This window comes from Pipistrellus hanaki (assembly GCF_964339955.1).
Source record: "Pipistrellus hanaki genome assembly, chromosome: 1".
NCBI lineage: Eukaryota > Metazoa > Chordata > Mammalia > Chiroptera > Vespertilionidae > Pipistrellus > Pipistrellus hanaki.
Genome location: NC_140503.1, coordinates 186,286,207 through 186,309,905, shown reverse-complemented (window position 1 = coordinate 186,309,905; position 23,699 = coordinate 186,286,207). Strand labels below are relative to the sequence as shown.

At 41.0% G+C, this 23,699-nt stretch overlaps 1 protein-coding gene across 4 annotated transcripts in view; it reads right to left on the bottom strand.

Moving 5' to 3' along the window:
- ATP8A1 (ATPase phospholipid transporting 8A1) overlaps window positions 1-23,699 on the bottom strand; it is a 200,481-nt gene that overhangs the window by 81,496 nt on the left and 95,286 nt on the right. For all 4 annotated transcript variants that reach the window (XM_084900562.1, XM_084900563.1, XM_084900561.1 and 1 more), the window contains 6 exons: window positions 23,031-23,080; window positions 21,020-21,089; window positions 16,156-16,240; window positions 15,003-15,142; window positions 1,257-1,395; window positions 497-561 (listed from right to left, as the gene is read on the bottom strand). In XM_084900562.1, coding sequence (XP_084756688.1) covers window positions 497-561; window positions 1,257-1,395; window positions 15,003-15,142; window positions 16,156-16,240; window positions 21,020-21,089; window positions 23,031-23,080 — 549 coding nt within the window. The remainder of the gene's footprint in view (window positions 1-496; window positions 562-1,256; window positions 1,396-15,002; window positions 15,143-16,155; window positions 16,241-21,019; window positions 21,090-23,030; window positions 23,081-23,699) is intronic.

Below are 23,699 nucleotides of genomic sequence, written 5' to 3'. Positions count from 1 at the left end.
GCGTTCACAATTTTTTTTTTTAAAGCAAAATACAGTAGTGGGCCAAAGTAAGTATATTGTTGCGAGTACACGAAACACAATTAATAAAGCTATTGTAATAGTAATAACTTGCATGCCTTTTTCTATATGAACAACTGCAAAGCTACTTCTGCTCATCCCTGTATAGACAGTATCACCAGAAACTAAAGCAGGATATTAAATCAACAATATACAGATAGATATGAGCAAGTTGCAGTCACTCAGTAACCTCCTCCCATGATGCTTTTGTGAAGCCGCTTTCTAGTCTTGCATTAAGCAATTCTGTCAGCCGTCAGACATGAAGCTGCAATCTACTTACATCAACGTGGATCAAACAGTGCACATTACATTACAGCAGAACTGTAATAAGGTACCATTTAACCTCAGGAAGATAAAATATTTTCACAGCTATCGGGATATAAAATACTATGAGATGATTATGCTGTTCAATAGTTTTTAAAAATAGGATTTTACTTACATCAAGAGAGCCTTCATTAATAACGATCATTCCCATGTTCTTCCTCAGAAGTTTGCAGGAGTGTCCTGTGTCCGAACATAAAGGGAATTAACTGATGTAATACATTCCTCTAGAGTAGGGGTGTTGAACTCAATCAGAGAAGGGGCCAAAATCTAAAATCCAGCCTAAATCGCGGGCCGAATGGTTTACTAAACAGTCATAAACTGACAATGTCATAAACTGACAGCGGAGTGCAGTGATGACAGCGCGGTGCGGGCCACATTGCAAGGTCTGGCGGGCTGGATTTGGCCCGCGGGCCTTGTGTTTGACACATGTGCTCTAGAGAGATGTTATGGCAGCCTGAGCTAACAACCTGTTTCCAAAAAATGAATGGAAACTGGCAACCTTCTTATTCCTATCTCAGAAATAACCTTTGGTCAAATAAACAAGCATCTATATGCAACGTGCCATAATCCCAATTTCTAGACTTTCGCAGATAACCGCGGAAATGTTATCTACACGTGCCAATTGTGGATGAAAAGTGGGGGTAGGCAGTGATACAAAGGGGAGAACGGGAATTATCTGGTTATAAGAGCTACAATGTATAGCCACTGTAATTTCAGAGAGGCCCTGGGGCCAGAAGTTGACAGATAAGCCCAATAACATAAATATGGAATTCTTAAAGATTTTTTTCAAATCTTGAAATCTCTCTCGTTTATCTCCTATAATATATCAAGCTGTTTTAAAGCGTCACATTTAAAGTCTGAATTAGGTGAGTTACCAATGTTAATGGCAGTTTCTTGCTTGTCCCCGGTGAGGATCCAGATTTTGATGTCTGCTTTCATGAGCATTTCTATGGTTTCAGGCACTTGATCTTGTAATTTATCCTCAATGGCTGTAGCTCCAAGTAGCTGAAGATTCTGGAAAAACAAGTGGTAAACAGTTTAAGAAAACCAGTTTAGATCCTCTAAGAACAAAACATTGAAGTGTGCATATGCTTTTAAAAACAAGATTAATGGTAATTCATGGACTCTGGTTTTAGTTCCAACTAGCTGGTTGAGCTCTCTCTCTTACGGATCCCCGATTTTCCTCCAGTGCTTTTGGCATGTGACTGAGGCTACCGTCCTACCTTACTTCTCTCTAAGCTAAAAAACAGATTCTGAAAATAACAGCAACAACAATCACACTATAGAAGGGGGCAAATCAAGTCAGTTAAAAAAAAATCAGGCATCTACTAAAAATACATCTTCCTAAAAGCAATGGGGGATAATAAGGGGACATCTGTAATACTTCCAACATGAAGATACATTTAAAAAAATCTAAAATTGAAGTGTTATTAACTATTGCTATACTCTAGACCATTTTCTTTTACATATATTCCAAATAACTTCTACAACTATTAGAAGCACTTGATGTGAGACTTCTTAGTATACAAAAATATAAGACAGGAAGGTAAATTTCCTCCTTTAAGGAGACAGTATTATTTTGTTATCTTTAATGGAAAAGAGATTTGAAATCTATCATAACCTGATGAGTAATTATCATTAAGATGTTTAACAATGAAAAGGAAGGACAGTTCAGCATCAACTACGCCAGCGTTTTTCAACCGCTGTTCCGCGGCACACTAGTGTGCCGCGAGATGTTGCCTGGTGTGCCGTAGGTGCAGATAAGACAAGAATTTTATAATTTTTCACTATTTTGTTTACTTAATATTTCATAATAAAGTAATTATAAAATACTTTCTTTGTGTTTATTTGATTCCTATTCAAGAGAATTACTTTATATATAGTCAATATAGGCACAGAGTTAAATTTTTTAACATTTTCTAATGGTGGTGTGCCTCGTGATTTTTTTCATGAAACAAGTGTGCCTTTGCCCAAAAAAGGTTGAAAAACACTGAACTACGCCAACATCACAATGGCTGTATTTCAATGTTTGGACAATGATTCTATCAATTCTTTTGTTTACTTTCAGGGCATTGGAACCTAAGTCATCTGGCCTACATCCCACGGACGATAAGGATATAACTGAGTTTCAAATGCCACATATTCTATGGAGACGTGACCAGATTTTAAGATGATCATGGGGACAGTTCAGGAACACAAGCTCTCAGATATTTCTAAGCCAAAGAATCATTTTTTTTTTTTTTTTGTAATGTTTCACCAGTACATACTATGTAGATAATGTGAGAGCCAAGGTGTGAATACATTCATTAGGAATATGTAAACAAGTATATTTGTATTTTCTCGCTCTACGCTAAGGGGTTAGATAAATGAGCTCAGGAAGTACACAGGTATTCATCTAATAAAGATAAAATGCACTGAGGAGATAACACTGGAAACATATTTGAAAGAAGAGACGCACCTATTTTACACAGTTAATACAAAGAAAACAATTTTCAAGTCAGGCAAAAATAATATAAAGGACCAAGGAGGCTGGACCAGCAACGCATATGCTGATTAAAGTTACAAGTTAACCTTGAAGTGTGTTGGTGGCTGCAACAGGAATTTCTAAAAGGTAGTGAAATATTTCTGAATATTCAGTGCAACTGCAAAGGGTTCCCTTGGATGCCTATAAGGGAAATACTGTGTTCCAACGCCAGTTAATCCCCCCTTCATCCCACTAGCTCCTCGAGAACAGCACTTACCACCTTCAGTGAAAGTCTCTCCATCTCCTTCCCTTTGGCCCTGGTGTCCCTTATTGTGAGATTAGGATCTTGAGTGATAGGCTGCTCTGCCTCTGGAAATCCATATCTCTAAACTCCATAACGATCATTAGAAAAAAGACGCGAACTTTGTGTGCTTTTCCTGATCATAACACCAGAGTGTTTAGGCCTTAATCAATTTCATCCCAAACATGTATTACCTTACACAAACGGCCACTAATGGGCACTATGGGAATTACATATTCAGCAAGTGTTGAAACGTGATAAAATTCCCTTGGCATTTATGGAATTAAAAAAACAACAAAAAACAACCCAAACACTAATTTTACTTTCAAAATGTCACTATGCCAAAAGTTATTAAAGTTTCAGGTTGATGGCTCCTTGACATAATATAGATTTAGTTATCACTGAAAAATCATGAAATAATATTTATTCACCTAGTAAAGCTCTCAATAATCTTATTTTCTCTTTCATATGTGCATAACATATGCAGAGTTCTTAAAAAAAAAAAAAAGGCATATAAATGTAAAATTGTACCCCAGTGAGTATAAAAAACTTCACAAGAGTACTTAAAAGCTGTATGGTAAAATGTATTATGATGGGTTTAGATAGTATGTTTTTTCCCCAACTCATGGATATTTTGTTAAATAACAGAACCTCAAAATGACCTATTTCCATATTAGCATATTGTTAGTACTTTTTGGTTTTTAAAAAGTTTGTGATATATGCTAAATAAGAAAAAGTGTAATAATGAAACTCATATCTACTTAGGCTTTAGATTGTAACATGGACAGCGTGGCAGAAGTCTCTTTAAAGACCAAGCTACTCTAATAAAAGAAAAATATGAAAATTGACCTTCACTTCCCAACAACCACCAGCCAATCAGGTGTGAATATGCAAATTAACCCGACAAAGGTGGCGACGGCCCCACCCCTGGCCGCTCCGGGCCTCTGGGCAGCAAGCATGAAGGCCTGGAGGGCTGGTCAGGGCGGGACTCCTGCTATAAGTGGGAGGGTGGGTGGGTGGAGGGAGCTACCGGAGTGGTGCTCATGCAGAAGCAAAGACTGAGGACTCTGGCTGCAGCGAAGATGGAAGGAGGTAGCTATAGTGAAGGCCTGAGTCCCAGGTGCTTGAGGAAAACCAGTGCTGGCAGCCAGGGGAAGGAAAATCCTATTGCACGAATTTTCATGCAACTGGCCTCTAGTGAAGAAATAATATCAATAAGCAAAGTTTTACCACTGGAATAAAATACTAGTAATATTTGGTAATCTTTATTTCACCATGAAATGAGATCGTGACTAGAAATACGTCAAAATTATTTCCTACTGGAGGAAGTGTACCAGGCACTAAGGGCTTCCCATTTATTAATTCAGTTAATAGCTTCAGGAAGTTTGAGTAAATTATCTAAGGTCAAACAGAGGTACAGCTGAGCTATGATGGTAAAAACAAAATCCCCAGAACCAATACTCCGCCAAAGGCAGGGCTGGGAAGTGAAACAGATTAAATGAAAGTCAGAATTTCATTCAAAGCTTTTAGATAAGCCCCTGCTCTTCAGTCTTCAGTAGTACTTCCTTGCTATGAATGGGTTTCGGCCACAGTCCTGAGCCACAACTGCCAGGTATACCTATTTCCATGATTCCATCTGCGGGCTCAGAGTCACCTTTTGGGACTGGCTCCATTCCAAGCACGCCTGCACACCTGCATTCATTCACTCGCAAATGCACATGCAGGTAGCACTGGGCAATATGGTGGGATCCAACAGTGAGTTCCTTCCTTTATGGAATTCATAATTCTGAGGCATCATTAGAGATTCTTTGCATCCACATCCCCTCCCTTCCCTATTTTCTGATCGTATCCCCTTGTCTTTTATTGGAACCTGTTTCTCCTACCAGTGGTCGGCAAACTCATTAGTCAACAGAGCCAACTATCAACGGTACAATGACTGAAATTTCTTATGAGAGCTAAATTTTTTAAACTTAAACAACTTCTTCTAACACAACTTCTTTAAAATAGACTTGCCCAGGCCATGGTATTTTGTGGAAGAGCCACACTCAAGGGGCCAAAGAGCTGCATGTGGCTCGTGAACCACAGTTTGCCAACCACGTCTTAGATCCTGCATGCCTGGCTGTAGTTAAGCCCAACTTATCAGAGTGGTGATTTTCTGAATCACCTGAAGGGCTTATTTCACAGAGATCGGTGGGCCTTACACCCAGACTTTCTCAGTGAGTGGGTCTGAGGTGAGGCCCGTGGGTGTGCAATGGTGGCAACACTGTTGGCTTGAGAACTGAACCCTGAGAACTGCTCTCTAGGGCAAAAGTGACTATTCCTTTTTTTTTTTTTTTTGCAAAGGGACAAATGATAAATATTTTAGGGTTGGAGGGCCAGACTTTCTCTTCTGCAACTACTCAATTCTTTATCATGGACACAGCCAAAGATAATTTGTAAACCAATGGGCAGGACTGTGTTCCAGTAAATCTTCATTGGCAAAGATAGGCAGTGGGTGGGTTTGGCCCTGGTGGAGTCTGTGGACCTCCTGATGCAGAATGCCAGAGAGGAGCCCATCTTTGCACTGGGCTCCATCCTGACTGGCTGCTATGGAGATTCCCTGGGGCAGGCTCTCCCCTTCCACCCTGGCCTTAGCTCTTCTGGGCCCAGTTCTCTTTCCTCTCCTGGCAATCCTAATTACAGACAAAGCCTACTTCCCTGTAATACAGGATTACCACCATTGAGGAACAGTGCTCCCCCTAAAAATAATCCCATTACTGCATGTTACACAGTCTTCAAAGTAAACACAAGATTGTCTGTGCCTACAAAGGATTAACACAGGAAAGAGTATCTTCTTAGTCTGGGTGGCTCGAAAACCCATCCAACAGGAGTGAACACTTGACCTGCAGTCCTAAAGGAAGAGTTGAGACGGTCAAGCAATCAGGAGAGGTGGGAGAGGGAATTCCAAACAGAGAAATCACACGTGCACAGACAGAGGTGTGCAAAAGCATATTATGTTTGACAAGCTGCCATCTAGTCAATATGGAAACAATAAGTGAGAGTGAGGTGTGGTGCTGATTTAAGTAACACTGCTTTCGTGGGGTTGTTCTGAGATGTAACGGGGTCAGTCATGTCGAACGTTTTTTTTTGGGTAGTATGTTGGGAAAAGGTGAGGCTGGAGAAACCGGTGGGGAAGGGAAATGGTAGAGTTTATGTGTTACGTCCAGGATCCCGAGGCAAAGGGCACCTAGGGAGGAATTCTCAAAGAGGAGGGACAGAATCAGACGTAGGTTTCAGAAAGTTGGCTGGTGGCCCACTGGGGATGGACGAGGAAGAGACTGGAGGCCACAAGACTATGTCAGAGGCTACGGAGAGCTCTTTAGCTTAAAGACATGGTGACCCTGGACCGGGATGTGCTGTGGCTGTGGGATTTGTAGTTAGTTCACTGCTCTGCATTCCACTGGGCATTGTTCAACCTTATGCTTTTCCTTTTCAACAAAACAATGAGGTCTAATTTAAAAGGAGAGAACCTCACATGGCTTTCATTCCAGGTTAACCTGGATGGCAGGACATGAAGAGCAAGAGCCTTAAAGCTTTGGAACGGCTCACTGGCCTGTAATTGGTTCACTGTTTCAAGGCCAAGAAGTAGGTTTTAATTGGCTGCTTTTTGAACTGTAGAAATTATATGTGAACTCTCACACAGCTAAGGGTTTTCCAAACAAGGCCAGAACGCACACACCCAGCTGAAAAGAATCAGGATTTGCGAGGCGATTGGGTGTAGCCTGCAAAAACAACACATCCATCTTATCTGAGTTGAGAAGACAGCAATACCCAGGGTGGAAAGTCTACCACGAAGCATTTCTAGGAAGAAATCTATCAGGCCGGCGGGGAGAAGCATGCGATTGGAGTTCTAAAGAACTCACAAGTACTTTAAACAAGAAGAGTCTTGAGATGAGTTGAGAGAAAATTATGAAAAACATACTTCCAGCTTCATAGGAAAGGACAGGTCACTCCATGACATCGAGTACACAGAGGCTGCCTCGTTTACTAACTGGATGTGTCCTAAACGCATCAATTCCCCCCCCCTCCAAGGGCCCACCTAGGGATTACACAGCTACACTTTTGACCAGGTTCTATTTTCCATGTCTACTATGCTTTACATACATTCCTGCTTTCTTCTAAACCCAGCTGGCAGAATAGCATGGAGTTCAGACAGAGCTGGGATTTGAATCCCTACTCTGCCAACCACTGGTATGTGTCCTTCAGCAAGTAACTTACAGTTCCTAAAAATGTTTCCATCAGCATGTGAAAGGCCAATGACAGGAATTTAAGAAAGCTGTTTTGAGGATGAAATTAGATCAGTCCTCTCAAAGATTTTTTTTTTTGTGTGTGGGTGTAATAGTATGCAAGGAAAAAATGTTGAGTACTTATTCATGACACTGCTGTATTTTTGTATAACATATTTGTGCTGTTATTAATAAATTATACACTACATTAAAAATGCAAAACCAGAAATTATAAAAAAGATGACATCACACATAAGCAGAAACAGAAGTTGAAACAGAAGTTAAAACATTTTCTCGCTCACCCCAATGGATCATCTTGTGCACTCGACTCTAGAGGCCCCTGAACTAGACAGTCAGGGTAAAGAACCGAGGACGTGGAGTTTTGTAGATGCTCAAAAAGTTGCAGGTCTTATTAGTAGATGAGCTGACAGACTGCAGATGTTCTTAAGCAAACAGTAAAACAGAAAACTACTGGGATGTTAAACCACCAAGTCACCAGTACATCATGCAGATTTTCATCTAGTGCATGGTGCTTTTTAGCACAAATGAAAGCGGTATTTGCAGCTACTAAGAATAGAAGTGGTACTTTTATCTGAAGAATCATTGCATTCTAATACAGAAGTTACTGTGGACTTGGCAGTCACAAATGTTCAAGAAAAGTCCTGTTTTCCATTAAGTTTTAGATTTCTTTAGGAATCCACTAAGCCACGGGCTGCCATGTGTTGCAAAGGGCACTAAACTGTTGTATTTAGTCACGCTGAGTGTAATGGTTGATCTATATTACTCCACATCAAGACAGTCTTGGAAAAAAAAAAATCCCAGAAGTGTTGGCCATATTTTGGGGAGGAGTAAAGGAAATAATGTAAAAAAGATCACTACCTCAATGCCCAATCTCAGTGCCCAGGGTGCTACGCCCTGTCTGAAATTATATTTCCAGGGTATAAGCGTAGGCCTATCTCCCACCATGAGGATTTTTATTTTCCCCCTGCTGTGCCCCAGGGCCCAGAACAGAAACTGACCTGTGTTTGACTATTTGTTGAATCTTTCTCATTATATGCTTCTCACATTGATATATGGCATAACTTGAAGGACATTTTTTTTTTTTTAATGATCAAGTTAAATTTCTATAGAATGCATTCTTGAAAATTACTAGCTCCTTTTCAAACATATCCCTACATGTTTTTTAAAAGTATATTTGTATTGATTTTAGAGAGAGAGCAAAAGGCAAGGGAGGGGGAAAGAGAGATACATCAATTGGTTGCCTTCCATATGTGCCCTAATCAAGGACTGGACCCATGTATATGCCCTGACCAGGAATAGAACCGACAACCATTTGGTGCACAAGGTGATGCTCTCAACCGAGCCACTGTAGCCAGGCCAACGCATCCCTAAACTAATCCTTAGTGACAACACATTGATACCAACATCCTCGATGTACAGAAAGCATGAGCTGTATGTATTAGTAACGGGAATCAGGCTTCCATTAAGCAAGCACCGACTAAATACATGTAGCTTCTGAATAAATCATTTAATTGAATCATTCCTTTATCTGTTGAATACTTATCCAGTGATTAACGGAGGCCAGAGAAGCAGGCACTAACGACACAGGAATGAATACCATAAAGACAGTCCCTCCCTCAGGAAGCTTCCTTCTAGTGGAGGACACACATTAAGCATAAATTTAAAAATGTGTATAAAACACAGTATTGCTATCTGATTCAAAGGACAGCTGGAGGATGCCAAGATACAGCCTTCTGATTACAGGCATACCATGGAGACATTGTGGGTTAGGGTTCAGACCACCACAACAAGGTGACTGTTCCAATACAGCGAGCCCCACTGATTTTTTTTGGTTTCCTAGTGCATATAAACATTATGTTCACACTATATTGCAGCCTATTAAGTGTGCAATATAGCACTATGTCCAAAAAGACAATGTACATACCTTATTTAAAAAGTACTTTATGGTTGAAAATTGCTAAACATCATGTGAGCCTTTGGTGAATCATACTATTTTTGCTGGTGGAGGCACTTGCCTCAGTGTTGAAGGCTGACTGACCAGGGTGGTAGTGCCTGGAGGTTGGGGTGGCTGTGGCCATTTCTTAAAATGAGAGAACGGTGAAGCCTGCTGAATAGATTCATCCTTCCTTTCCCTTGAACACATAAGGGCCACTATAGGGTTATGGATTGGCCTGATTTCAATATTGTTGTGCCTCAGGCAATAGGGAGGCTGGAGGAGAGAGAGAGAGAGAGAGAGAGAGAGAGAGAGAGAGAGAGAGAGAGAGAGAGAGAGAGAGAGAGAGAGAGAGAGAGAACAAACAGCTGGTTCAGGGGAGCAGTCAGAACACAACAAAAAAGGAAAGAAGAATTTTATCACTAGGAAATACTGCTCCAATCATTGCCCAATCTAGACAGGTATAATATCTCATTCTCTGCTCTGTAGTGCTCAAGATAAATAATCTGCTTTCCTAAAGATGGTAAGTGATTAATCTGTAATTTATGCAATGCTAAGGATATAATTTAATTTGTCTATTGAAGCAAATAAATATAACAAAATTTTCAAAGACTGTATTTACCAGGAAAGCATACCTTCATATTTCAACCAATGGTTTAATTATGATATCTTCCCTGATAAGTATGATCACAGCCCTCTGTACCATTAATTTTCAAAGAAACCCAGCAGTACAAGGCCGGGGGGGGGGGGGGGCGGAATCTACATGTCTTAGAAATATGTTGGGAGAAATGTCAAATGGCAGATCAAAGAAGGTGAGGAATTACAGAGAAGCCACTGGTATTGAAGCAAACAGCTTCATAATTACTCGGTTTCTTATTTGATATTATTCCTGACCCAAAACTAATAAATGAATGCTTAATTTAATTTAAAAAAAAATCTGAGTTTTAAAAAAATATAGGCCAACACAATAGCGGTTTCGTAATCTAAAGTTACACGTCCAAATACATTAATTATCTTTCAAAAGAATAAGATCAAAAGAATAAGGTTAGAGAAGGAAAACAGCTCCAGTGTGCTGAGGGGAAGCATGAGATAACTGCAACTTCTCTCAAGCTGTGACTGAGAGACAAAGAGGTGTCACTGTCCACACACCCAAGGGGATGAGACAATTCTCCCAAAATGGGGCCAGGGCGCCTCAAGTACCTGCTACGATGCTAACAATATGTTTTGCATTTTAACGATATTCTTGTTCTTGAATAAATTTTGCCTTCCTAGTAATGCATGTCACCTCTTGGCCTGCTTTTAGTACCAGAAACAAGATGGTTCGGTACCATCTTGAAATAATCCACAGCATGAGAATTCTTTTCTAAATTCGGAAAAGTTTACCATCGAAATGTGCCCAGACTGTAGGAGAGAGGATGTTTTATAGACGAATGTAAAAGTCCTAAATCTTCTCATCTAACAGTGACCATCAATAGAGATAACAATATCCAAGGACTCCCCTTTTCCCCAAGTCCTCTTTCCTTAATGCATTCTAGTGTTTGCAAGCGGCAAGGCACTGAACCAAGGGACAAATGTCACAAAGGTCATTATCTTCTTGGATGTTTTTGGTCTTTTTGCACTTTTTTCCAGCTATGCTAAAGGTTATAGGCCCCAAGGCTGTTATTTTAAAAACGGAATTTCTTGTTTGAACCAATATCGAAGGGATAAGATAGACAGCAGGGTTTAAAAGTACAACCTTAATCGCATTACAAAATTTTCACTTCTTTTGTTGCATATGAAAAATATTCCTGTCTTCAGGAAAAGCTCTACAAATCTTTAAACATTGGAATGTCTTTATGATGACATTCCATTAACAAGTCAATGGCACTCTGCATTATTCATTCAGATAGGCTCAGAAACTCCTGTATGGGACCATAAAAATGTTTTGATTTTTGCTGAAAAGAGAGGGAAGATGTCCATAGTCATTTTGAGAAGCACATGTTCTACAAACTTCCCACTCAGATGGAACAGCATGAGGTTTTTCGGCTATGCTCAGTGGAGGCCCAGGGCTGTGCTCGTGAACCACGATGAGGGCAAGGTGGAGGCGGAAGGGAGCAACTTGGGTTTCTCTACGCCCCTGTGCTCCTTCAGCAGAGCAGCCTCACTTCCCTCTGTTATATATACAGTATATATATACATTCTAGAGGCCCAGTGCATGACACCGGTGCACTCCTTGGGGATGTGTGAGGGGTGTCCTCAGCACAGCCTGTGCCCTTTTGTAGTCCGGGAGCCTTTGAGGGATGTCCGACTGCAGCTTAGGCCCTCTCCCCTTAGCGCTGCCGCAGAGGCGGGCCTCTGAGCTGGCCAGCCCTCATTGTGGTTGAGCAGTGCTCCCCCTGTGGGGGTGTACTGATCACCAAGGGGCAGCTCCTGCATTGAGTGACTGCCCCCTGGTGGTCAGTGTGCAACATTGCAACTGGTCATTCCACTGTTCGATTGATTTGCATATTACCCTTTTATTATATAGGATATCTCTATATATCTCTATATCTCTATATCTCTATATCTCTATATCTCTATATCTCTATCTATCTATCTATCTATCTATCTATCTATCTATCTATCTATCTATCTATAAAGTCTAAGAGACCGGTTGACCAGTAGCTATGATGCACACTGACCATCAGGATGCAGATGCTCAATGCACAGGCATGAAAACATGGAACCGACTGATGAATCTCAGAGGGAAGGGGGGGAGTGTGGGAAGAGATTAACCAAAGATCTTATATGCATACTAGAGGCCTGGTGCACAGATTCGTGCGCTGGTGGGGTCCCTTGGCCTGGCATATGGGGATCGGGCCAAAACTGGCAGACTGACATCCCCTGAGGGGTTCCAGATTGCGAGAGAGCACAGGCCAGGCTGAGGGACCCCACTGGTGCTTGCAAACCACGCTGAGTTTAAAATTTACTATCTTATGTGGTAAGGCCACTGTTATGCTCTACATAAAAAATGGATTCCAATGACATTTAAAAAGATTACATAACCAACATGTCTCCCTTAAAAGAGCCAAGGAAGAAGCCAGTGGGTGACAGCTAAGTGTAAGCCAGGGTGACGCAGCAGCAAGGCCTGGTCTGATGTTGAGACCTGCTGCCCTAGGTGGCTTCAGTCGCAGTCACTGGCCCGAGACCCCACTGAGTGCGAAGCCCGGCTGCTTTTACCAAAGCAGGGAGCTCAGACTAATGATGACATGGTATCACCTGTCTCTGGGGGTACCAACATGACCAGGGCTGGGAAAAGCCCTTCTCAGAAAACCAGCTCTCAGTTGCAAAGACTTCCCTTCTTGTACGTGCCTATTCTTTCTCCCAAAAAGACCTCTGCTCCCCTTTAACTGGTAAAGTAATCTTCTGAGGTTCATTTCAAAAGCTGCCACCTGTCTAAGGTTTCCTTTGGATGGAGTTTGTGAGCCACGCCTCCCTTCAGACACCCTTAAGGAAGCTGCTCAGACCGCGACACTCAGAGGACCACGCTGAGTATTGTTTATTTGCTTAATTGCTTAGTTACCCCATAACTAATATTAATAGGTAACTAATATCTATTAACCGCCTAACCTGAATAAATGGATGAAACTATGGTTTCAGGGGGAGGGATGAATTAGGAAACCAATCCTAATTTGAAACAAGCTGGCTGAACTGGGCAACCTTAAGCTTTGTGGGTCTTAGATTTTCCAGTAAAACCTAGAGACCACAGCTTATCACGAACTAGAGAGGAAGTAGCTTTAAATTACCTTTACCATTTATTTTAGGTAAGAGGCAAGGGAGGTTTGTGTATTTGTAAACTAAAACTATACACATCCATGCTATGCATTTCCCCAGGCAACTTAAATTGCAATGTGACTCACCATCGCCATCTGCTGGTAAAAGGCGAAATAATCTACGTATTTCACTTAAACATGGAAATCACAAGGCTTTCTAATAACAGATGTTACACGCACATACATATACTCACAAACACACACACCACACCACCATGACTATTGTTTAACCTATAAAATCTAATCTAGAAATTCTAGGACACCCAGATTCAAGATTCAAGTCCAAAAATCCCTGCAGTATGCTGCACATACAAACACAATTTAATATCTAAAATCTATCTTCAAATATTTTCTTGTCACTTATTGTATATTAATGATATCTCATTAGCATGTGGTAGAAGTTCAGGCTGTGTAGCAAGGGAAACAGGAGAATTTGCAAACAGGGTAAAGCTTTATTTCTTTACTTCTTGAGGAGTAAGAGAAGCAAAAGGTTACAAATCAATACCATTTGTGCTTCAAGACATGTGACTTTGGTTGGCAAGATGGAAAGAGATTATGGTCATGGCTTCACCAATAAAATATTATTTTTATTTCACCACGTAATACCCCAAGGCATCATCATATATGAGCGTGTTAGGAAAAAAAGAAATTCAGTAAGTGGATTGGTAACAAGCCTCCTGCTATGAGTGCACATCTACAGTTCAAATACAAGGGAGATATGAGGAACAAAGCGATCATTATCCCCTGAGGAGACAGGAGGATGAGATCTAGAGTCACAGACGGCACTGTTTCTGACAGAGACCACCACTTGCATTTGGAGCATGACTGTTCCCAGAGGGGAGGGCACACAGGGAGTAGAAAGTGAAAATGCTCACTTGAAAGCAAGATCCAAGAAACGGTAGCCAACAGGAAGCTTGCTTCCATGCAGTACACTCCAGTCCAGCTGGGGCAATGCACTTAGGAAGTTACTTGATGTAACGTTAAAGGTTAGAATGAAGATGCTTGAGTGGCTAAGAGCATGAACTCGGGAGCCAGAGTGAGAATGCTGGCTTGTCCTCTCAGGCGCTGTGTAATCGCAGCCAAATGACTTAACCTCTCTGTTGCCTTGATTTCTTCCTCTGTAAAACGGGGGTCATTAGTGGCACCTACCTCAATGCGGTGTTGTGAAGATTAAATGAATAAGTAGATTCAAGTGCTACAAACAGCACCGGCACAGAGTAAATACTATGGAAAAATGTCTGTTGAGATTAACTAAGGAAGTTAGCTTTCTTGCTATTAAAACAGCATCAATAATAGTGTATCCATCACTTTGGGGCTGAATAGCCTTGGTTGGTTGGAAAATAAAATGAGGACATTTCTGTTGTGACGGAAATGATGGATGCCTATAAAAGTCAACAGTGGCTGACACATTAGTATTAGCTACAAAATATTTACTGTTATTTTGAATTGCACATTACTACACATTCATTAACTATATGTACACATGCATGTATTTGTAATGTGTGTGCATGTCCATGTGTGTGGAGGGTGGCATATGTATCTTGAGTGATGCAGAAGCAATGGAATACGCACACGGCAAGGCCAGGAGTCCTGGTAGACTAAACTACCTTTCAGTTTCAGCTCCATAACTGTGTGACATGAGTAAAGATCCATACAAAGTCATGCCAGAGACTTTTCAGCAACAACTTTAACTGGTATTAAGATCTGTCAATGCTTAGACTAGCGGAAATTCAACAGTAAGTGGGATGGGAAGACATTTGGGTTTTATTTCATCAGCCCCATGAGCGGAGACGGACGTTTCCCGGAAACCACGCTTCCTATGGGAACAGGACTGCCTTCCACGCACCTTTTCGATGAGCTCGTAACTCTCCTCCAGCTTGAGCGGCCGGTTCTGCACGGCAGTGGACGCGCGCTCGTAGACTGCTCGCCACTCCTGGAAGTCACTCTCCGAAATCTCAGCCACAGCGAAGCATAACGTCCTCAGCCCTGAAAAAGGTAGCACCCGCCTCAACACCAAGTAAAGCTTTAGTCAGGAGTCTGACACTTCCATTTTTATCTAACAAAGTCTTATTTAGAAAACGCTGACTTAATCGCGACATGTTGAAGTCCAATTCAAGAATGACAAGCCTTAGTGTAGATGTATATTAATATTGCCCTAGCCTTTAAAAGTGGCACCCTGATTTTAATTCCTAACTCCTTCAACCCATCCTCCTTGTCTAGGGTGACTTTCTTAAAACCTTTTAAGAAATCTTAAAATCTTTTACTCGTTCCTCAGAAGGAACTCCAAACCCTGAAGTCTGGCTCATTGATCCCATAGCCATTATTTTCAACCCCATTCTCTGCCATTCACTTCCTGCACACCAGGGTTTTGGCACATGCTGGTCACTTTTTCTCCATCACTTTCTCTCCAATTCTCTTCCATTGTCTGGTTTGCATCTACTTTAAGACTCAAAATTCTTAAAATCACCTTTTTAAAGCTTCCTCCTCTCACCCAGAACGCCCCCAAGCCTGGGCAGAAATCCCCAAACACTGCCATGGTGTGAAGGACAATGTTTCATTATTATTATTATTATTATTTTCCGTGGACCGCCTATATTAGCTTAGCGCTCCTGGAAGGCAGAGACCTTCTGTATCTATAACTCCAGTCCCGAGCACAGTGACTGGCTCACCATATAGGCTTCCTAGATGCTTATGAAAGGAGATACAAAGTCAAGTATTTAAACTGTAAACAGTGCCCTTTCTAGAAAGTGGACCAATTTATAGGCCCTGTAGCCTCTACACCAAGGGGACAAAGTTTCTTAAAAATTTAATAAATACAGGAAAGCAAAATGAAGATAATGGGTGGGAATAGCATATAGTATGATGTAAATAACCTACCCTAATCATTATCTGGCTTCTGGAATCTCTAAGTGAAATCATAACAATGACCCCACAGGGTATCCGTAGTCTATGATTTTAAAAACACATTTAATCATGCTCTATTACAATATTACACTCACCTTCTGTAGCAAACTGCTCTAAATGTTTTAGGGTAATTTCTTTGTATTTTGAAGTCTCTGCCAGTCGATCATAAATGACGGTGTCCTGGAAAACAAACAGAAGGTATAAACCTAAACAAAGTATTCTGAGTTCAATAAAGTTGATGTGGGCAACATTATTGGTAGCAAATTTGTATAAAAACAACCAATTCCTTTCAGCTTTGGTTTTAAAGCATAGAAGATTGCCCCAAAATAATACCAATTCCATGACAAGAATGAATAAGATTTTAGTCCAATATTTTCATCTTTTCCTGAATACATTTGTATCACTCCAACATTCAAGATCTCATATTCTATCAGCACTTCACCTTCCACCTGCTGCAGGGTCTCCTCCCGCCCTCCCCTTCCCCCGTCTCTGAAGGTTGTGCAGAACACGGCAGTGCTCACAGGTGAATGAGAAGAATGGTCCAGCCCTCAAAAGGTTCAACGTGAAGAGCTTGCCCTGCTGCAGCTTCTCAGAGCCTTTAAAATGCTACTGTGGCCTGACTGGTGTGGCTCAGTGGTTAAGTGTCGACCTATGAACCAGGAAGTCAGGACTCGATTCCTGGTCAGGGCACCTGCTGGGTTGTGTTGTGAGCTCAATCCTCAGTGTGGGGCATGCAGGAGGCAATCCATCAATGATTGTCTCTCATCACTGATGTTTCTGGTTCTCTTTCCTTCTCCCTTCCTCTCTGAAATCAATATAAACCTATTTTAAAAAATAATAAGATGCTACTGCGTGCGACGCATCTCTAAGAACTCCATTTCCTAGGCCTGTAAAATCCAACAACTGGGTTCTCTTTAGAGCTCCTTTCCGCTTTAACTTGAGTATCACGTGTGTTTTTTGAGGTCTTGCCCCTTTATAAACTGCCTATTGTTCCCTCAGTTACTCTTTGGCCTCAGTTGAACATTTTAAGAATTTTAGTATTTGGCCTTCCTGGTTTTATGAGACCAGGAAAACATAAATCATTTACCTGCAATTACTTTCTCAGTGGTATCCCCGCTCCGGGGTCTCTGGTCTCAGGGCTGCGCTGGAAGCAGACTAATGGACGGTGATTTAGAGCCCTGGGGAGCCGCGGAACCCAGTGACCTCAGAGCAGATGGAGTATTCCAGGGCTCAATTAGGAATTTCTTTTCATTTGTCAGTGGCAGAATGGGGAGGGGGGCAGAGCAAAGGAAACGACGATTTCCCTGCGTGGCTCCTTTCGGAGAATGAAAGGCATAACTTAGGAACTCTTATTTATTTATTTATTTTTTTCCCAGAGACTAATGACATTTCCAATGAAATTAAAAAGGGTCACTTTAAAACTAAGAAAATCTTTTAAATGATTAAAATCATGCAAACCAAAGTGATGATAGGGCTAGGGAGAGGAGATTCTGCAACGCAGCCAGGCATTCTGGCGGGAGAAACGTGCTCAGCACAGGAGAACTTTCTGCCTTCTCCAAGGCGCTGAGGAAAGTGAGGGTCCGAACGTGACTTTCTGCGTGAACCGAATGGCATGTTTGTTTTCCCCCCACTTTTTATTAAGGTATTATATGTGTACATATCTTACCATTGCCTGCCCCCCTACTCCCATACATGCCCTCCTTCCCCAGAGTTTTGAGTCCATTGGTTATGCTTATATGCATGCTTACAAGTACTTCGGTTGATCTCTTATCTCCCCCACCTCTCCCTAACCTTCCCGCTGTAATTTGACATTCTGTTTGATACTTGACTGTCTCTGTATCTATCTTTTTGTTCAACAGTTTGTAATGTTCTTTATTATCCATAAATGAGTGACACCACGTGGTATCTTTCTTTCATTGACTGGCTTATTTCACTTAGCTTGATGTTCTCCAATTCCATCCTCTGGTTTCTCTTCAGATTGAATGGCATGTTTTTAAGTGACAATCACAGTTGGCCACCCTTCATGTGAAAAGTAAACACATATATAGAGAACGTGTATTTTATGTTTTCAGGCTAATTTGTAAGCTGATAATTTTGTGTGGCCCCCAGATGAGGTTATAAATGTCCAAATGGCCCTTGGCAGAGAAAAGGTTCCCCACCCCTATTCTAGATGAATTCTTTAGGTACTACCTTCTAATTTGCTAATTCCACTCCCACCTCTTCAACTCTGTCTAATCTAGAGTTTATTCCATTTGCTTATGTTCTTTCTTAAATTTATTTATGGTTTCTAATTTATCTTACAGGTAGCCCATTCTCCCCTCCAATTTATTTTTTATTATAAATAATTGAAAATAAAAATTTTATATATATATATATATATATATATATATATATATATATATATATATATATATATTTTATCATGTTGAACCTAGATATCCTTTGCTAGACTGGATGATTTCAACCATAGTGAATCCATGCTCTAGTTTTGCTTTCTCCCTCTCTGCCTACAAGCTATTGGGTCTCTAACCCCCAGCAGAGGTTGGCATGAGTTTTGCTCAGCCTCATTGCATGATTGGGAAGCTCACCGCTGTCTTAAGCTTCAAGGAATAGAAGTTGGCTCCCATCTGCATTTTATAGAAATAACTATTTGCCACCTTTGCCCCACAGAAACCAATCTCCAGCCACTCCTTCCGGATTCCAAACCCAGGGCCTGGGACTCCCACCCGACTCAGCTCACGCTTCATTTCAATGTGCCACTTTGATTTTCTATTCCTATTTGCTTTGAGCCTGATTTTATCTCTTTTCTCCTTATACTGTTATCAATCACTACCATGATATTGGAATTGAGGAGATACATCAAAGTACGAACAGACTATCTACAATATGTTGACTGGGAAGTATTAGTGATGGCTTCTTAATTGACTTTTATTACTAATGTACTGTGTTGCACTTGTCTCTGTGGATATTCACTCTACCAAGGAAACATCTCCAAATTTCAGTCTCCCCTCTAGATCCTCTGAGTTTCACCTTTAGTTCTGCTCTCTTTTCATGTGGTATTTTCTTCCTGCGAGTTCTCATCCATCTTCTGCTTTTAGTTTCCACTTATACTTGTTACCTCCTAAGTCTATACTAGCACCCCAGTTTTCCTCCCTAGGAAACCCAGGTTATCTCCACCTTATGGGCCAGAGGTTGCCCCAACACTCTATCTTGGAAGTGGTATCACTTAGTAAACTCAGCCAAGTAGAAATCTGATAATAATCCTAGACCATCTCTTGCATCATCATCCACATGTAATCGATTACTAAAATCTCTGTCTTCTCAGCCCTCTCTGCAACTGACCTGGTTCAGATCCTTATCAACTCTTTGCCCTTATCATCAACAGCCTCAGTTGGCACCTCCATATTCATCTCTTTCTTGTCTTCACTCATCTTCCTAAATGGCATCAGAACAATCCAGAAACAAGCATAAAAGTTCTTCGGCATGAAAAGACCTATGAGCTAACTCACCTTTCCAGCCTTACATTCTGCTGTTGTTGGCCAAACTACATGTGGTTCTCAAATGTGCCTTGCTATTTTATATGCTTATGCCTTTTTAATATTTAACAAATATTGCATAGGCAATTTGAAAACGGGGAAAAACAATGCAATGAGCAAGTTAATGTTTGCAAATGATGTCTGTGATTATGGAAAAGGAAATCCAGTGTTTTTATTTTTGTATTCAATGCTTTAATTCCCCAGACAAAGTTTGTAGGTAGACTACTCAAAACTAAGCAGGACAAAATGTGAGTTGGGTATACTCAACTGGACACTTTCACATCCACTATTCAAAATGAGAGTCTTAAAGGCTCTCTTTATCCCCTTATCATTGAACGCTACCATCGAGATGCAATCTTTACAATATGCCTTAATATTGTATTCTCATCTTCTCTTTATATATATTTCTCAGACTAGTCTTAAGCTCCTGACAAGTCTTGGGTGTTATCTTCCTGTATCCAACTCCACTTCAAAGTCTAGTAGATAAAATGTATACACCAAATAAATGTTAATTGTTTGGATCAACAACCAAGGGCATTCTAAGACTAAATTCATGAGACACCATTAAGTAGTTCTACCAAATGCTTTAAAACCAAGGCATTGAAAAACACTCTCAACAGGAACTAAGTGAGATGCTTGGGCTTCTTAATAAGGTCAATTTCCAAGTCCCATGGACTTTTAAAGTGAGGTGGTTTTTTTTTTTATTATTATATTCAAAATTGCAAAGTTCCAAGTTGGTACGTTACCTGACTAGTCCAAGTAGACTAAGGTACCTAAAAAGGATAATTCAGAAGGAAAATCCTGACCAATTTTAAGAACAACAAAAAAGGCTCTGGTCAGTAGATTTCTTATTTTTCAATGAGTGGAAAGATATTTTAACTAGGAAAATCAAATTAGAATGAAAGATTGCTGTTTCTGCCAATCTGACCTGCCAATATACCAAAGCCAACCAACAATAAAAAATTCTGTTATAATTTAAAACGATGCAAGACAAATAGCGATTGCCACATGAAGAAATTATTGCAATAATTCTGATCCAATCCCCACCCCCCCATTTCAGTGGTCTTTAAAAATTCAAATTCAACTGGTGGTCAAATTGTATTCTCTAATACAATTTAAGAATATTTTCTGTATTTAAGTGTCTCTTATCTTCTTTATGTAATATACACCTCAAGTTTATGTATCAAAAATTAAATTATATGAATAACCTAGGCCACACTTTTTTAAAGCACCAAATTGGCCCAGAAGGAATTCCACACGGCACCAGAAGAGACCAAGCACTATTTCTATAAAACACCAACAAAAGGGGATGTCAGCAACGTCATGCTAAACATCTGCGCTGTATTTCCACAGCAGAGTGCTTAACATAGACATTAGGAACCACCACAAATCAAACCTGCAAAAGACACAAATAAAAACTTACGGCTCCTTTGCAGTAGAGTCGTAACTTCCCGGATGGAGTGCGAACAATCACCGACATTCTTTTCCTGGTGCTGGAAGAAAAGGTTTTCCATAACGTGTCATCATCCCGAGAATACGCATCGACATGTGTGTCATGCCTCATATACTTTAAGAGGCACACTGAAAAAATAAATTTGACTGAAATGTGACCACGGATACAAACCCTCCCCTGGGCGTGCAGTGGGGTACCTCTGGAAGTTCCTTTACGGTTTTTAAGGCCGGAGGGTACCGTCTGCTGCCCCAGAGGGATAATTGACGAAACAGCTCCCTAGAGACCTGCCTGAGTTAGTACCCACCAGGGTAGAGGGGCGCTCTGGTCCAATGTGTTCAGATGAGAAAGCAACAACGGCATTTAAGCCGGTATGGCTGAGGATGAACTGTTATGTCATTAGAAACAGAAACGATGGTCTCTCCTCACCACTGCACGGAATGGCTACATCCCACACCTGCTTTTCAACCTTCCTCTGAGCTGACTTTGCCGCTGTTTCTCACACAGATGACCATTACTGTCCCGAAATCATCCTCCTCCCCTGGCTCTGTGCCGCTATCCTCTGCTTCTCTAATAACAAGGCAATTCCCCATTTTCTAATCAGCCCTTAAATTTGGAGTTACTCAGGGCTCAATCCTCAGCCTTTCTTGTTCCCCTCCTTCTCTATTTTATACCCAGCAGATCCCACTCATCTCCATGGCTTTGGGCACCACGGACAGGCCCAGGACCTCAGAGTTTCTATTTCTCCCACTGGCTTCTCTTCCATGCGCCAGGCCATTATACCCAGCTGCCTACCTCTGACTCCTCCATTTGTGTTTCTCACGGGCATCTACAATGCAAACATGTCACCCGCCACATCTGTTCCTATTCTATACCTGCCACCTGTGTAAACAGTACCTCTATCTATCTACCCAGCTATTCATACCTGAGACTCTAATTCCTCCCTTCCACATCCAATCCACCCCAAAGCCCCCCTGACATCCCTCACGGTACCTGGGTTCTATCAATTTCACTACTATCAGCCTAATTTAAACCACCGATGTCTTTCCAGGAGCCTGTTTTAATACCACCTTACTCACCTTTTCCCCTTTCACCCTTATGCCTACCCCCATCACCCGTAAGCATCCTGAAAAAGCCCAACCTCACAACCTTGCCTTCTTTTTCTTCACGGCACTTAACCGCTTAGCACAGGGCTTATCGGTGTATGCCAATACACAAACATATCCATATGCTAATTGATAGGCTATTTATGAATATTTCATAGATATAATACAAGGGAGCGCAGGAAAAACAGTCCCTTGGCCCCGTGAACGGCAATTAAACCGTTAAAGGCCCTTCTGTCTGTAGCTGAAGACTATTTGCCCCAAGAATGTAGGTCAGCTGGGAAACTAAATAGGCACGTGGGAATAAAAAGCCTACACCCCAGATACATCACTGATTATAACAGAAGGCCTTCATTATTTGACTTTAAGAAAGGAAGCAAGTAGAATAATCTCTCTGCTTTCTGCTCTTTCCCACCAGATAGTAACTGGTTTGATGCCTAGCAGAGACATGGATATGTCTTCCGGAATCCCAGCGACCGTTAGGTATAATGAGCACATAATTAGGATTGTGGGATCTTAACTCTGATTCATCTTCACTCCACATCAATCTTGGTCCCTCTAAGTATAACAATGTTTCCAGATCATTAGCCGCAAGACTCCTGGTCCCATATCCCTCGGTTGTGATGCAGACAGTCATGTTGAAAAATAGTTTTATACTATCTTCAGGCGTCCTATATGGCAACATTCTGAAGGAAGCTGTTTCTGATTTATCTGCAGCTATGAAAATTAAACATTGTACCCGAGATGTTAGTGCAATATTTTGTCTAAATAAGTTCAGTTAAAGAAAATAAAGCCTACTTTCCTACTTATGTAAAAAGGGAAAAATAACGCTAGACAGACATTTATCTTACGCACACAAATCACAGAGCAGATGTTTTTACCTGGTGAACTCCAGGACATTGAGCAATTCATATCTTTCTTCTTGCCCCAGCTACAAAGAAAAGGAATTTTATGATTACATAAAGTTGGAAGTTTCTTTGCCTTCTTGGAAATAAACCTTAGTCATGAAATTTTAATGTAAAAAAATGTCAACACCAACAAATCGTCCCTTTTGAAATATATCATCTTTTATTGAACTTACAAATTTACAGGTTAAGATGGAAGGTTGAACATTCCCATTGTTTTACTTATTGATAGAGAAAGAGAGAGAGAGAGAGAGAGAGAGAGAGAGAGAGAGAGAGAGAGAGAGATATTAAGTTGGTGTCCCACTTATTTATGTATTCATTGGTTGGTTCTTGTATGTGCCCTGACCTGAACCTGCAACCTTGGCATTGGGACCATACTGTAGCCTGAACATTCACACTTAATTTCCATCCTTCCCAAAGTCCCACTAAAAGGATAGTAAACACTTAAAAAGAAAGACACTTCTAATGGCAGGGGGGAAAAACTCAATAGCACCAACAATTTGAAAAGAGCTCAATGAGTGGAATCTTACTTAGCAGAAACAGGAAGGTCAAATGCCACAGCAGCCACTGAAAAGCTGGGAACCAACCTGATCTGTACTGCATCATCCTTCAAAGTCTATGGAAGTGAAATGCCAGACAGCTCTA